Consider the following 12,314-nt stretch of genomic DNA (forward strand, 5'->3'; position numbering starts at 1 on the left):
TATTACACCCAGCAGCAGCAGCAGAACCAGACTCTATACAAACCCACAGTGACAGCAGAGAGCATTAAGACCTTCTGTTCCTGCAGTTTACTGAGGATATTAGAAAACAGGAACATCTAGTTCACTCCGGTTTCTGATGATGCTTACAAAAACACTACTCATAAACAAGAAGAGAGGAAAAGTGTTATTTGGGAGATAGTTAACACTATATATGTAAGAGGTAATTCAGTAACATGGTGTAAATGTTACCTTATCTATTTTTTAAGATAAGGTAAAAAGGTAAATGTAGTATTTGTAAGTTATTGTAAAGTTGATTTCAGTTTAGGTGCTGATAATGAAATGATTCTGTTAATATTTTAGACACTGTAAATGGTTCAATTTAGTTCTTGTAAAGGCAATGTAAATGAGTGAAATCTGTTTTTATGGCAAATTGTAAATGGGTCAATTCAGTTTTTGTGAGATAGTGTAAATGGGTGCATTCAGTTTTTGTAAGAGTGTAAACAGAAAAATTCACTTTTTGTGAGAGTGTAAACAGGAAAATTCAGTTTTTATGAGATAGTGTAAATGGGTATATTCAGTTTTTGTGAGATTGTAAACAGGCAAATTCAGGTTTTGTGAGAGTGTAAAAAAGAAAATTCAGTTTTTATGAGATAGTGTAAATGGGTGCATTCAGTTTTTGTAAGAGTGTAAACAGAAAAATTCACTTTTTGTGAGAGTGTAAACAGGAAAATTCAGTTTTTATGAGATTGTAAACAGGCAAATTCAGGTTTTGTGAGAGTGTAAACAGGTAAATTAAGTTTTTGAGTATTTGAGATGCTGTGAATGAGTTATTCCAGATATCATTTTCCAGATGTAAACATGCATTTTCAGTGTTTGATAGATATGCTAAATATGGTATTATAGATATGTTTTCTTGAGGTAAAATAAATAGTAAATGTATTTTTTTTGTGAGATACTGTGGATGCATTAATAACGTTTTTTAGACATTGTAAATTAATAGATTGTGTGAGATGCTGTAACTGGACAAATTCAGTTTTTATGAGAAAATATAAATTACTAAATTCATATCATGTGTCAGTTTTCTTGAACTTGTTTTTGTTGGAAAACAAAAGGAAAAATAAGAAATAATCTTTAATTTACAATAATCCCTAAATACATTTTATAAATCCATGCATGTGAGCGAGCGAGTCTGAGAGTAAAGTAGAGAGAGAGAGGAAGAGTGATGCATTCAGCATGACACTCTGTTCTGTGGTCAAGGTCATGACAGCATCATCATCAAACATCACTCTAATACTGCAAACACAACTCACAGTTACATAATACACACACACACACACACACACACATTTCCCCACAGTATCTGTTATGCAGATCATGCTGGATGATGTTCTTAGTGGGCAGTGCACAACAGGATTAAGTTATAAGAGTGGAGTCCCTCTGCTGCAGTACTCTGACTCTGATGTCTTTAAATGAGTCGATGTATCTCATGCCCCTCCCACTGTCCAGCCCTGAACGCTGTGACCCTTAATAATGCTGGAGATATTTTATTATAAATGAATTTACTTCAGTTTAGAGAAGCATTCTTTATATTATAATTCATTCCAATGTATGTTCTTTACGTATTTTATTATATTACTATGTAGTGAATTATGAATTTGGTAGAAATATTACTCCAGTAGATACTGCTGCAGCATTTTAGTACTTAATTACAGTAGTGAAGTACAAATAATACTCCAGTAGATACTGATACATCATTTTAGTACTTAAGTACAGTAGTGAAGTACAAATAATACTCCAGTAGATACAGATACAGCATTTTAGTACTTAAGAACAGTAGTGAAGTAAAAACAATACTCCAGTAGATACAGATACAGCATTTTAGTACTGAAGTTAAAATAATACTCCATTAGATACAGATACAGCATTTATTACTTAATTACAGTAATGAAATAAAAAATAACTCCAGTAGATACAGATACAACATTTTAGTACTGAAATAAAAATAATACTCCAGTAGATACAGATACAGCATTTTAGTACTTAAGTACAGTAGTGAAGTAAAATAATACTCCAGTAGATACAGATAGAGTATTTTAGTACTTAAGTACAGTAGTGAAGTAAAATAATACTCCAGTAGATACAGATACAGCATTTTAGTACTGAAATAAAAATAATACTCCAGTAGATACAGATACAGCATTTTAGTACTTAAGTACAGTAGTGTAGTAAAAATAATCTGGGTAAATTTATCTGTTCCATTTAAAACCCATTGCTTCACAGGGTGGAGTAATGGTCTAACTGTCTGCTTGTTAAGAGATAGAAGACCACAAGTTTGAATCCTATGGATTCCACATTCCTGCTTTGATTAAGGTTCATAGTTCATTTACTATATTATTTTTGATTTAAGTATTTATATATATTTATATATTTTTTTGATTTAGGTATCATATTTATATATTAAATATGTTAAAATGTCTAAGGGTTCAGAATTCAGGTTACTGTTCCTGCTTTCCTTTCACTGACCCCATCACAGCCATTCTTTTCAACAAGTCAGCATCTCTATCTAGAGCAGTAAGACAGCAGTGTACACTGTTGCTATAGTGGCATAAAACAGTTTCTGCAAATATTTCCTTTGGCAAATCTGAGTTCATATCAGTGTCTTCACTTCCCTGTTACCACAACCCAACAACATGAAAAGCAACAGATCAGCTGTGGGCTTGCGCAAGATGTTCAGAGCCGTGCCAGTGGAATGTGTTTTAGAAATAATACATTCTGTCCAACAATATAAGCAAAAAGCAATATTATAGATATATAGAGCACAGCGAATGCCAAATGATGCAGTGGCATTTATACACACACAAGCGCTCGGAGCCGTTATTGCAGCCGGTCGTGAGCAGTTTTTCTTTCAGGACCTTCAGACGCCCTTGATCATGTGTGAAAATCCAGGATCGGCTGTTGCTTGGACACCGGGGGATTGTGGGTGGGGAGTAGTAGGATGGGAGGCTGAATCAAGCAAGCCTTGGAGCTTCCTCCCCCACTAGATCAGCACAGTGCATGTGATGAGGCGTTACTGACTGAAGGATGATGATAGATCCACACAGATTTTCATGATTTTTCTTTTATTAAAATGAATATACCTGTGTCTTCAACTCAGTATATCTTGGTCTTTAAATCACTATGTGTGACCAAGTCAATAGATCAATAGAAGCTATGAATTGCCGCTAGAGTGAAAACACACTGGTAATAAAAGAAAAAACGATATACAGATCTGGGAAGAATTAAGAGACGCCTTAAAGTCTATTAATACTTTTTCTAATTTTGCTATTTATAGGTTTATGTTTGAGTAAAATGAACATTGTTGTTTTATTTAAAACTACAGAAAATATTCATCCCAAATATTATCATTTAGAGCAAATAATGCAAAGAGTTCAGAAATCAATATTTGGTGGAATAACCCTGGTTTTTAATCACAGTTTTTATGCATCTTGACATGTTCTCCTCCTCCAGTCTTACACACTGCTTTTGGGTAACTTTATGTCACTCCTGGTGCAACAATTCAAGCAGTTCAGCTTGGTTTGATGGCTTTTGATCATCCATCTTCCTCTTGATTATATTCCAGAGATTTTCAATTTGGTAAAATAAAAAAAAATCATATAAAAAAATTAATTAAGTGGACTTTTGTTATCTTTTATTTTTGGTAACAGTGGCAAGGAAAAAAAAATTGTTAAAAGGAAGAATCTTTGAGAGGAACCAAGCCTCAGTAAGCGGAACTCCTCTGGTTGACCCTGACAGCACAAACAAATATCAGAACAAAAACAACTATTTTCGAACAGACAAAAATGGAAGAAAAAAGGGGATTAGAATGGTTGTGTTGAAAATCTGCTGAGTAGAATCATGAATAGACACCCCCAGGAACGCAACATGGCCAGGCATCTCAGTACATGTGAAAGAGATGTGAGAGAGAACAGAAAGGAAGGCAAGAATAAGGGATTAGAATGGTTGTGTGGTTAAACCTCTGCTGAGTAGTGGTACAGGCCTGTTACCAGAGCACAGGAACTGGAAGTTTAAAAAGACGTCTTTGGCACAAAGTCTAGAGCTTTGCCTAGACACTCTTACTTGACTGTGTTTTCTGACACCCTGAAACACATACTTTGTTGCTAAAACAATCTTTTTTTTTAGTTTTGTAGTTGAACAGTCTTGAAATATAGGGAGGCTGTGGTCTTCTTAGCAACCTCAATGCATGCATCCTTCCCTATAAAGCTCACAGCTTTTACAGCATGAGAATATTTCAACATATGTGGTCCAAATGGTCTGAAATTGAAATCTTTTGAAAATAAGATAAAGAAAATAAGATAAAGAAGATCTCCTAAAAATGAACATGTTCCATTAGTTATGGTGGCAATAATATATCAGTAAAAACAGCACGAAACATCTCAACATGTATGAAATATTCAACATGAATTTTCTCTCTTTGTCTTCCACAGTTTTCATCTGCAGTTTCATGGTGGCTGCACCCATCTTCGGCTACCTTGGTGACCGATTTAACAGGAAGGTCATCCTGAGCTGCGGGATCTTCTTCTGGTCGGCCGTGACGCTGCTGAGCTCCTTCATCACCAAAGAGGTACGAGCCCCGCCTCCTCCTCTTCCTCACAAAAACATGACCTGAGATATATCTGAGATGATTTATATGAAGAGGATCATGATCTGAGTAGTGATGAATTAGTGTTTCAGGCAGTGCAGCTAAAACAGAAGCACTTAAAGGTGTTGCTGCACTTAAAGAAATCGGGGGAAGATCATAAACTTGCTCATTTGGGACGACTGTAAGAAAGGGCACTTAAAGATAATGGCTGAGTGCTGATCTAGAGAGACAGATTTAATACGTATGTTTGCCACCTTACTTGAGCTTACAAAACTTGTAAGCTCAAGTAAGGTGCACAGTAAATGTTATTTACTGTGCAGTCCACAAGACCTCAATGTTCTACAGTGATTTCTGTTTTCTGTCTGTAATGCACAGAAAATAACACTCTTAATATTTTACTATATAATCCATAATGCAAATAAATCCAATGAACTGTAACATATATATATATATATATATATATATATATATATATATATATATATATATATATATATATATATATATATATATATATATATTTTTTTTTTTTTTTTTTTTTTTTTTTTTTTTTTTTTTTTAAATGTCCATTCTCTTGGAACATTGGCGTAGGAACTAGGGGGTGGGGATGAATATCAGAAATAGGTGGACGAAACCACATAAAAAACATAAAAAATAATAGTTAATAGTATATAGATTTAAAACATAATCAAAGTCCCAAAGTTCATGGATACAATCTGAGAGGCCTTTTTTATTTGATTAATTTGATTAATCTGGTCATTTTTATAGATTCCACATCAATTTTTTTTTAGATCACATGATGTTCATTCATCATCATTCCTATACTCTTGGTCTTTGAGGAAGACTTACACTCTCTTCCTCCTCCTGCAGTAAAAATTCATGATTTATCTCTCAGACTCATGCTGAGGATTTCATTGTGTAAATGGAGGTGAAGGGGAATCTGGAGCTTTAGCAGAGATCAGACGGTTCACTAATAACTGACTAGCCCTCTCCGCGAAAGCCTCGTATGACTCAGCGACAGTCCGAATATGCGAGTATGAGTGTTGACATTACACAAATCTTTTCGACATCTCGGCCCTGGGGGACCCAGCATAGATACTGCACAGCTTTCATTTGATTAACACTGTCTGGGATTCATTACAGACACTTTCAGACAAACATAGACGATATTGAGGAGGGTGGTGTGTGTGTATGCGAGTGTGTATGTGCATATATATGTGTGTGTGTGTGTGTGTGTGTGTGTGTGTATATGTTGGCCAGTCTCTAGGGAGGGCACGGAGACAGTGATTCCGAGTGACTGCTAATTAAAAGGCCACATTAGCGGAGAGAGGCGGCAGTAAAATGACAGTTGAGGAATGTTTGCTGCAGCCTGGAGGAAGAACAGATTCTTACGATATCCCTTTGGACGTGTGTGTGTCTGTGTGTGTCTGTGTGTGTGTTTGCTAGCTGACTTTCCCAACAGTGTGTGTGTGTGTGTGTTCTCTTCTCTGCTGGGGTCAAGGCAGCCCTGTGCCTGAGGGCAAGAGCCGAATTAATTCCCCTGGATCCATAAAACCGAGCTGACACTGACAGCAGAAGCCCTTTCGCATCACACCAACCTTCCTGACATGTGCCTCAGAGCTCTCTCTCTCTCTCTCACACACACACACGCAATTCATATGCAGCCATGAGTGTAGGCTCTGCAGATATTCTTGTATCTGTCAATCACAAAACAGCTCCACAGCTGGAGACTCTTGCATAACCACATTAATAGAGCCTAATATTATATGATCTGCCATGTTTCAGCACATCTGATGAATTGAGAAAGTGACTCAATTAGCCTGTTTCTCACACCTAGATTAAGTCTAGGCCTACACCAAGAAGGAGCTTCAGCAGAAACGTTGTGTGCAATCTGGTTGAAACACTTCTAGGCAACCCTTGCTGTGTGTGGGCGAGCATTGTCCTGCTAAAAAAAAAATTGGTGGAATAACCCTGGTTTTTAATCACAGTTTTCATGCATCTTGGCATGTTCTCCTCCACCAGTCTTACACACTGCTTTTGGATAACTTTATGCCACTCCTGGTGCAACAATTCAAGCAGTTCAGCTTGAATTGTTTGATGGCCTTTAAACGTCCATCTTCTTCTTAATTACATTCCAGAAGTATTTTAGATTTGTTTTTCTCCAGAGCTGTATATTATATATGACCATGTCTTCTATTTAAATCTACGTTTAATGTTTGGAGGAATGTGTCGTTCCACAGCAAAGACAGGATTGAAACGCTCACCATGAGGCCTCGATACTCAAACCTAACTGTTGGTACACCGAAAAACGGAAGCTAGATTAGTCTCTCATCAAGAGGAACACTACCCTAAAGAAGCCTACGAGTCTTTTTTGAGATTATATCAGCAAGGGAAGCACTTTTATGCACTTTTTGAGGCAAAACTCAATGTCTAATCAGAGCACACCTGTAATGATTTATATATCTGTCTAAAACATAACTGCATACTGAGCCAATCATTGTAGAAAAAACTCATTACGAATTAATCTCAAACGAATTAATCAGATATAAAAATGATCTTTAGTTCTACCTCTGGTCCTATTGCTTCTGCCGTTGAGGGAATTACTCCTCCTTAGGACAAAACCAATCATGAGAAAAAAAAATCCACCTGCCTTTATCCTGCTCCCTTAAGATGATTTGGTGATGTTCTCTCCTCCTGGGTCACTCTGTCTTTTAGAGCGAGTATCTCTGACACATCTCTTTATTACTTTACACCGACCTCCTGCCCTACAGCTGATGAACTCATCTCCCAAAACTCCCTCAGATCTCCAGGAGCCGGACACTCTTAACAAGATTGTTCACGGCTGCGCAGATTCAATAGGTCTCCACAGGCCGATGTGCCTGAATAAGAAACACAGTCCTGAAGGATTAGTCCTGAAGTGTTTTTGGGGGGGATTAAGCGAAAATTAGACAGCAATTAAAGCCAAAAGTCTGCTTGTCTGCAGCTGCAGCGTGTCTTTTATTTACCCAGCTGCGTTTAGCATAATCTGTCTGTTGCTTTTTGACAAAAGACTGAGGCTGGTGGCAGGCCCGGGATTTAATATGCACATATTCAAGCGGAATATGTTTCCAAACTCATGTTTATGCATGCGGTTTTGAGGGATGAGATGGAGTACAGCTCAGCCCTTCTTCACTTCATGGGTTTAATATGGAAGAAAGAAGAGAGCGAGGTCCTGTTCCTCATGACTGGCTCACCGGTTTAAAATAAATAAGCTTGACCCGACTGACTCACAAGCGCGGTCAAGTTAAAAATACATGAGGTGGGTTTTATATTAAGGATTTAGGAACATAGTCTGGAAGTGGTGACACAGCAAAGTTTATCGGCAAACGTGAATAACCTGGAGGACAGTAGATACTCTACTGATGATCTTACAAACAATAGTAGACTCATATTTAATTAAACTGAACTACATCTACTGTATATAATTACTCTTTTTAGGGAATAGTTAGGAACAACACAAAACTAATCAGAGCATGATTTATCACTTCATTCATTTCATTAGCAGTTAACCGACTAAATCATGTTTGGTATCTAAAGATTCTTTAGCTTCTTTAGTTAGATGCTATGCTAACAAACATTGGATACCAAGCACCTTAAATTTAACTAGAAAAGGTAAAGTTCGTGAACGAACTTTAAGTTGGCTTGGAAAAGAACGCTAATAACGTTAAAAAGTTAAAATGGTTGCTAAACGCTAAATGCCAAAAACACGGAAATCTAAAAACGTTTGGTTAAACGTTGAAATCTAAAAATGTTTGGTTAAACGCTGAAAACTAAAAATGTTTGGTTAAACCCTGAAATCTAAAAACATTTGGATAAATGCTAAAATCTTGAAAGGGGTTGCTAGGCAGTTGCTAATGTCTTACAGGTGGTTGCTAAGCTGTTGCTAAGCGGTTGCTAGTTATTTGCTAATGTATTACACATGGTTGCTAAGTGGTTGCAAGGCGGTTGCTAAACAGTTGCTTACGTTTTCCTAGTGGTTGCTAAGGTGTTGCTAAGTGGTTGCTAGGCAGTTGCTATCGTTTCTAATGTGGTTGCTAAGCTGTTGCTAGGCTGTTGCTAACGTTTTCCAGGTGGTTGCTAAGGTGTTGCTAAGTGGTTGCTAGGCAGTTGCTAACGTTTTCCAGGTGGTTGCTAAGGTGTTGCTAACTGGTTGCTAGGCAGTTGCTATAATTTCTAAAGTGGTTGCTAAGTGGTTGCTAGGCAGTTGCTAACGTTTTCCAGGTGGTTGCTAAGGTGTTGCTAAGTGGTTGCTAGGCAGTTGCTAACGTTTTCCAGGTGGTTGCTAAGGTGTTGCTAACTGGTTGCTAGGCAGTTGCTATAATTTCTAAAGTGGTTGTTAAGTGGTTGCTAGGCAGTTGCTAACGTTTTCCTAGTGGTTGCTAAGGTGTTGCTAAGTGGTTGCTAGGCAGTTGCTATCGTTTCTAAAGTGGTTGCTAAGCTGTTGCTAGGCTGTTTCTAACGTTTTCCTGGTGGTTGCTAAGGTGTTGCTAACTGGTTGCTAGGCAGTTGCTATCATTTCTAAAGTGGTTGCTAAGTGGTTGCTAGGCAGTTGCTAACGTTTTCCAGGTGGTTGCTAAGGTGTTGCTAAGTGGTTGCTAGGCAGTTGCTAACGTTTTCCAGGTGGTTGCTAAGGTGTTGCTAACTGGTTGCTAGGCAGTTGCTATAATTTCTAAAGTGGTTGCTAAGTGGTTGCTAGGCAGTTGCTAACGTTTTCCTAGTGGTTGCTAAGGTGTTGCTAAGTGGTTGCTAGGCAGTTGCTATCGTTTCTAAAGTGGTTGCTAAGCTGTTGCTAGGCTGTTTCTAACGTTTTCCAGGTGGTTGCTAAGGTGTTGCTAACTGGTTGCTAGGCAGTTGCTATAATTTCTAAAGTGGTTGCTAAGTGGTTGCTAGGCAGTTGCTAACGTTTTCCAGGTGGTTGCTAAGGTGTTGCTAAGTGGTTGCTAGGCAGTTGCTAACGTTTTCCAGGTGGTTGCTAAGGTGTTGCTAACTGGTTGCTAGGCAGTTGCTATAATTTCTAAAGTGGTTGCTAAGTGGTTGCTAGGCAGTTGCTAACGTTTTCCAGGTGGTTGCTAAGCAGTTAATAGGTGGTTGCTAAAACCTGGCTGGGGTGCCGGGGTGTCCAAACTTTTGACTGATAGCTGCTCCATACAGCAGCTCCTCCATACACTCACAGTACTGGAGGAGCAGGGGAGAGAAGGGGTTCCGTGCGCAGAGCTGCTCGTGTGTGAGATGGAACTCTGGGCCCCCCATTCATTTCTATGGGAAAACTTCGTACGACATTTGTACGAAATCCGTACGACGTATCGTTTCGTAAAGCATATTTTCGGAAAGAACTCACTAAGTTCTATAGACCATCCGAATTTCGTCTTCATATCTCAAAAATTCTGACGTTCACAGCCGTTCAAAAATCTTCTAGTTCATTGTCTATGGAAAAAAGGGCGTACGTTTACGAAGTTTTTACGAAAACCGTACGATATATCGCTCCAAAAAGCACAAGCAACGTAATTCACTATAGGTCCCACGATCCCTGAAAGTTTCGTGATTCTACGTTAAAAGCCCTAGGAGGAGTAGCGTTTAACAAAAGTGAGGAAGAATAATAATAATAATAATAATAACTAGAAAAGGTAAAGTTCGTGAACGAACTTTAAGTTGGCTTGGAAAAGAACGCTAATAACGTTAAAAAGTTAAAATGGTTGCTAAACGCTAAATGCCAAAAACACGGAAATCTAAAAACGTTTGGTTAAACGTTGAAATCTAAAAATGTTTGGTTAAACGCTGAAAACTAAAAATGTTTGGTTAAACCCTGAAATCTAAAAACATTTGGATAAATGCTAAAATCTTGAAAGTGGTTGCTAGGCAGTTGCTAACGTCTTACAGGTGGTTGCTAAGCTGTTGCTAAGCGGTTGCTAGTTATTTGCTAATGTATTACACATGGTTGCTAAGTGGTTGCAAGGCGGTTGCTAAACAGTTGCTTACGTTTTCCTAGTGGTTGCTAAGGTGTTGCTAAGTGGTTGCTAGGCAGTTGCTATCGTTTCTAATGTGGTTGCTAAGCTGTTGCTAGGCTGTTGCTAACGTTTTCCAGGTGGTTGCTAAGGTGTTGCTAAGTGGTTGCTAGGCAGTTGCTAACGTTTTCCAGGTGGTTGCTAAGGTGTTGCTAACTGGTTGCTAGGCAGTTGCTATAATTTCTAAAGTGGTTGCTAAGTGGTTGCTAGGCAGTTGCTAACGTTTTCCAGGTGGTTGCTAAGGTGTTGCTAAGTGGTTGCTAGGCAGTTGCTAACGTTTTCCAGGTGGTTGCTAAGGTGTTGCTAACTGGTTGCTAGGCAGTTGCTATAATTTCTAAAGTGGTTGTTAAGTGGTTGCTAGGCAGTTGCTAACGTTTTCCTAGTGGTTGCTAAGGTGTTGCTAAGTGGTTGCTAGGCAGTTGCTATCGTTTCTAAAGTGGTTGCTAAGCTGTTGCTAGGCTGTTTCTAACGTTTTCCTGGTGGTTGCTAAGGTGTTGCTAACTGGTTGCTAGGCAGTTGCTATCATTTCTAAAGTGGTTGCTAAGTGGTTGCTAGGCAGTTGCTAACGTTTTCCAGGTGGTTGCTAAGGTGTTGCTAAGTGGTTGCTAGGCAGTTGCTAACGTTTTCCAGGTGGTTGCTAAGGTGTTGCTAACTGGTTGCTAGGCAGTTGCTATAATTTCTAAAGTGGTTGCTAAGTGGTTGCTAGGCAGTTGCTAACGTTTTCCTAGTGGTTGCTAAGGTGTTGCTAAGTGGTTGCTAGGCAGTTGCTATCGTTTCTAAAGTGGTTGCTAAGCTGTTGCTAGGCTGTTTCTAACGTTTTCCAGGTGGTTGCTAAGGTGTTGCTAACTGGTTGCTAGGCAGTTGCTATAATTTCTAAAGTGGTTGCTAAGTGGTTGCTAGGCAGTTGCTAACGTTTTCCTAGTGGTTGCTAAGGTGTTGCTAAGTGGTTGCTAGGCAGTTGCTATCGTTTCTAAAGTGGTTGCTAAGCTGTTGCTAGGCTGTTTCTAACGTTTTCCAGGTGGTTGCTAAGGTGTTGCTAACTGGTTGCTAGGCAGTTGCTATAATTTCTAAAGTGGTTGCTAAGTGGTTGCTAGGCAGTTGCTAACGTTTTCCAGGTGGTTGCTAAGGTGTTGCTAAGTGGTTGCTAGGCAGTTGCTAACGTTTTCCAGGTGGTTGCTAAGGTGTTGCTAACTGGTTGCTAGGCAGTTGCTATAATTTCTAAAGTGGTTGCTAAGTGGTTGCTAGGCAGTTGCTAACGTTTTCCAGGTGGTTGCTAAGCAGTTAATAGGTGGTTGCTAAAACCTGGCTGGGGTGCCGGGGTGTCCAAACTTTTGACTGATAGCTGCTCCATACAGCAGCTCCTCCATACACTCACAGTACTGGAGGAGCAGGGGAGAGAAGGGGTTCCGTGCGCAGAGCTGCTCGTGTGTGAGATGGAACTCTGGGCCCCCCATTCATTTCTATGGGAAAACTTCGTACGACATTTGTACGAAATCCGTACGACGTATCGTTTCGTAAAGCATATTTTCGGAAAGAACTCACTAAGTTCTATAGACCATCCGAATTTCGTCTTCATATCTCAAAAATTCTGACGTTCACAGCCGTTCAAAAATCTTCTAGTTCATTGTCTATGG

General features: G+C 38.9%; 1 protein-coding gene across 1 annotated transcript in view; it reads left to right on the forward strand.

The window, feature by feature from the left end:
- The window catches only part of spns2 (spinster homolog 2 (Drosophila)), a 175,355-nt gene that overhangs the window by 97,810 nt on the left and 65,231 nt on the right, over positions 1–12,314 (forward strand). The window contains exon 3 of the mRNA XM_022667647.2: positions 4,485–4,621. Within this exon, the coding sequence (XP_022523368.2) occupies positions 4,485–4,621 (137 nt within the window). The remainder of the gene's footprint in view (positions 1–4,484; positions 4,622–12,314) is intronic.

Source organism: Astyanax mexicanus, chromosome 1 (genome assembly GCF_023375975.1).
Source record: "Astyanax mexicanus isolate ESR-SI-001 chromosome 1, AstMex3_surface, whole genome shotgun sequence".
Classification (NCBI taxonomy): domain Eukaryota; kingdom Metazoa; phylum Chordata; class Actinopteri; order Characiformes; family Acestrorhamphidae; genus Astyanax; species Astyanax mexicanus.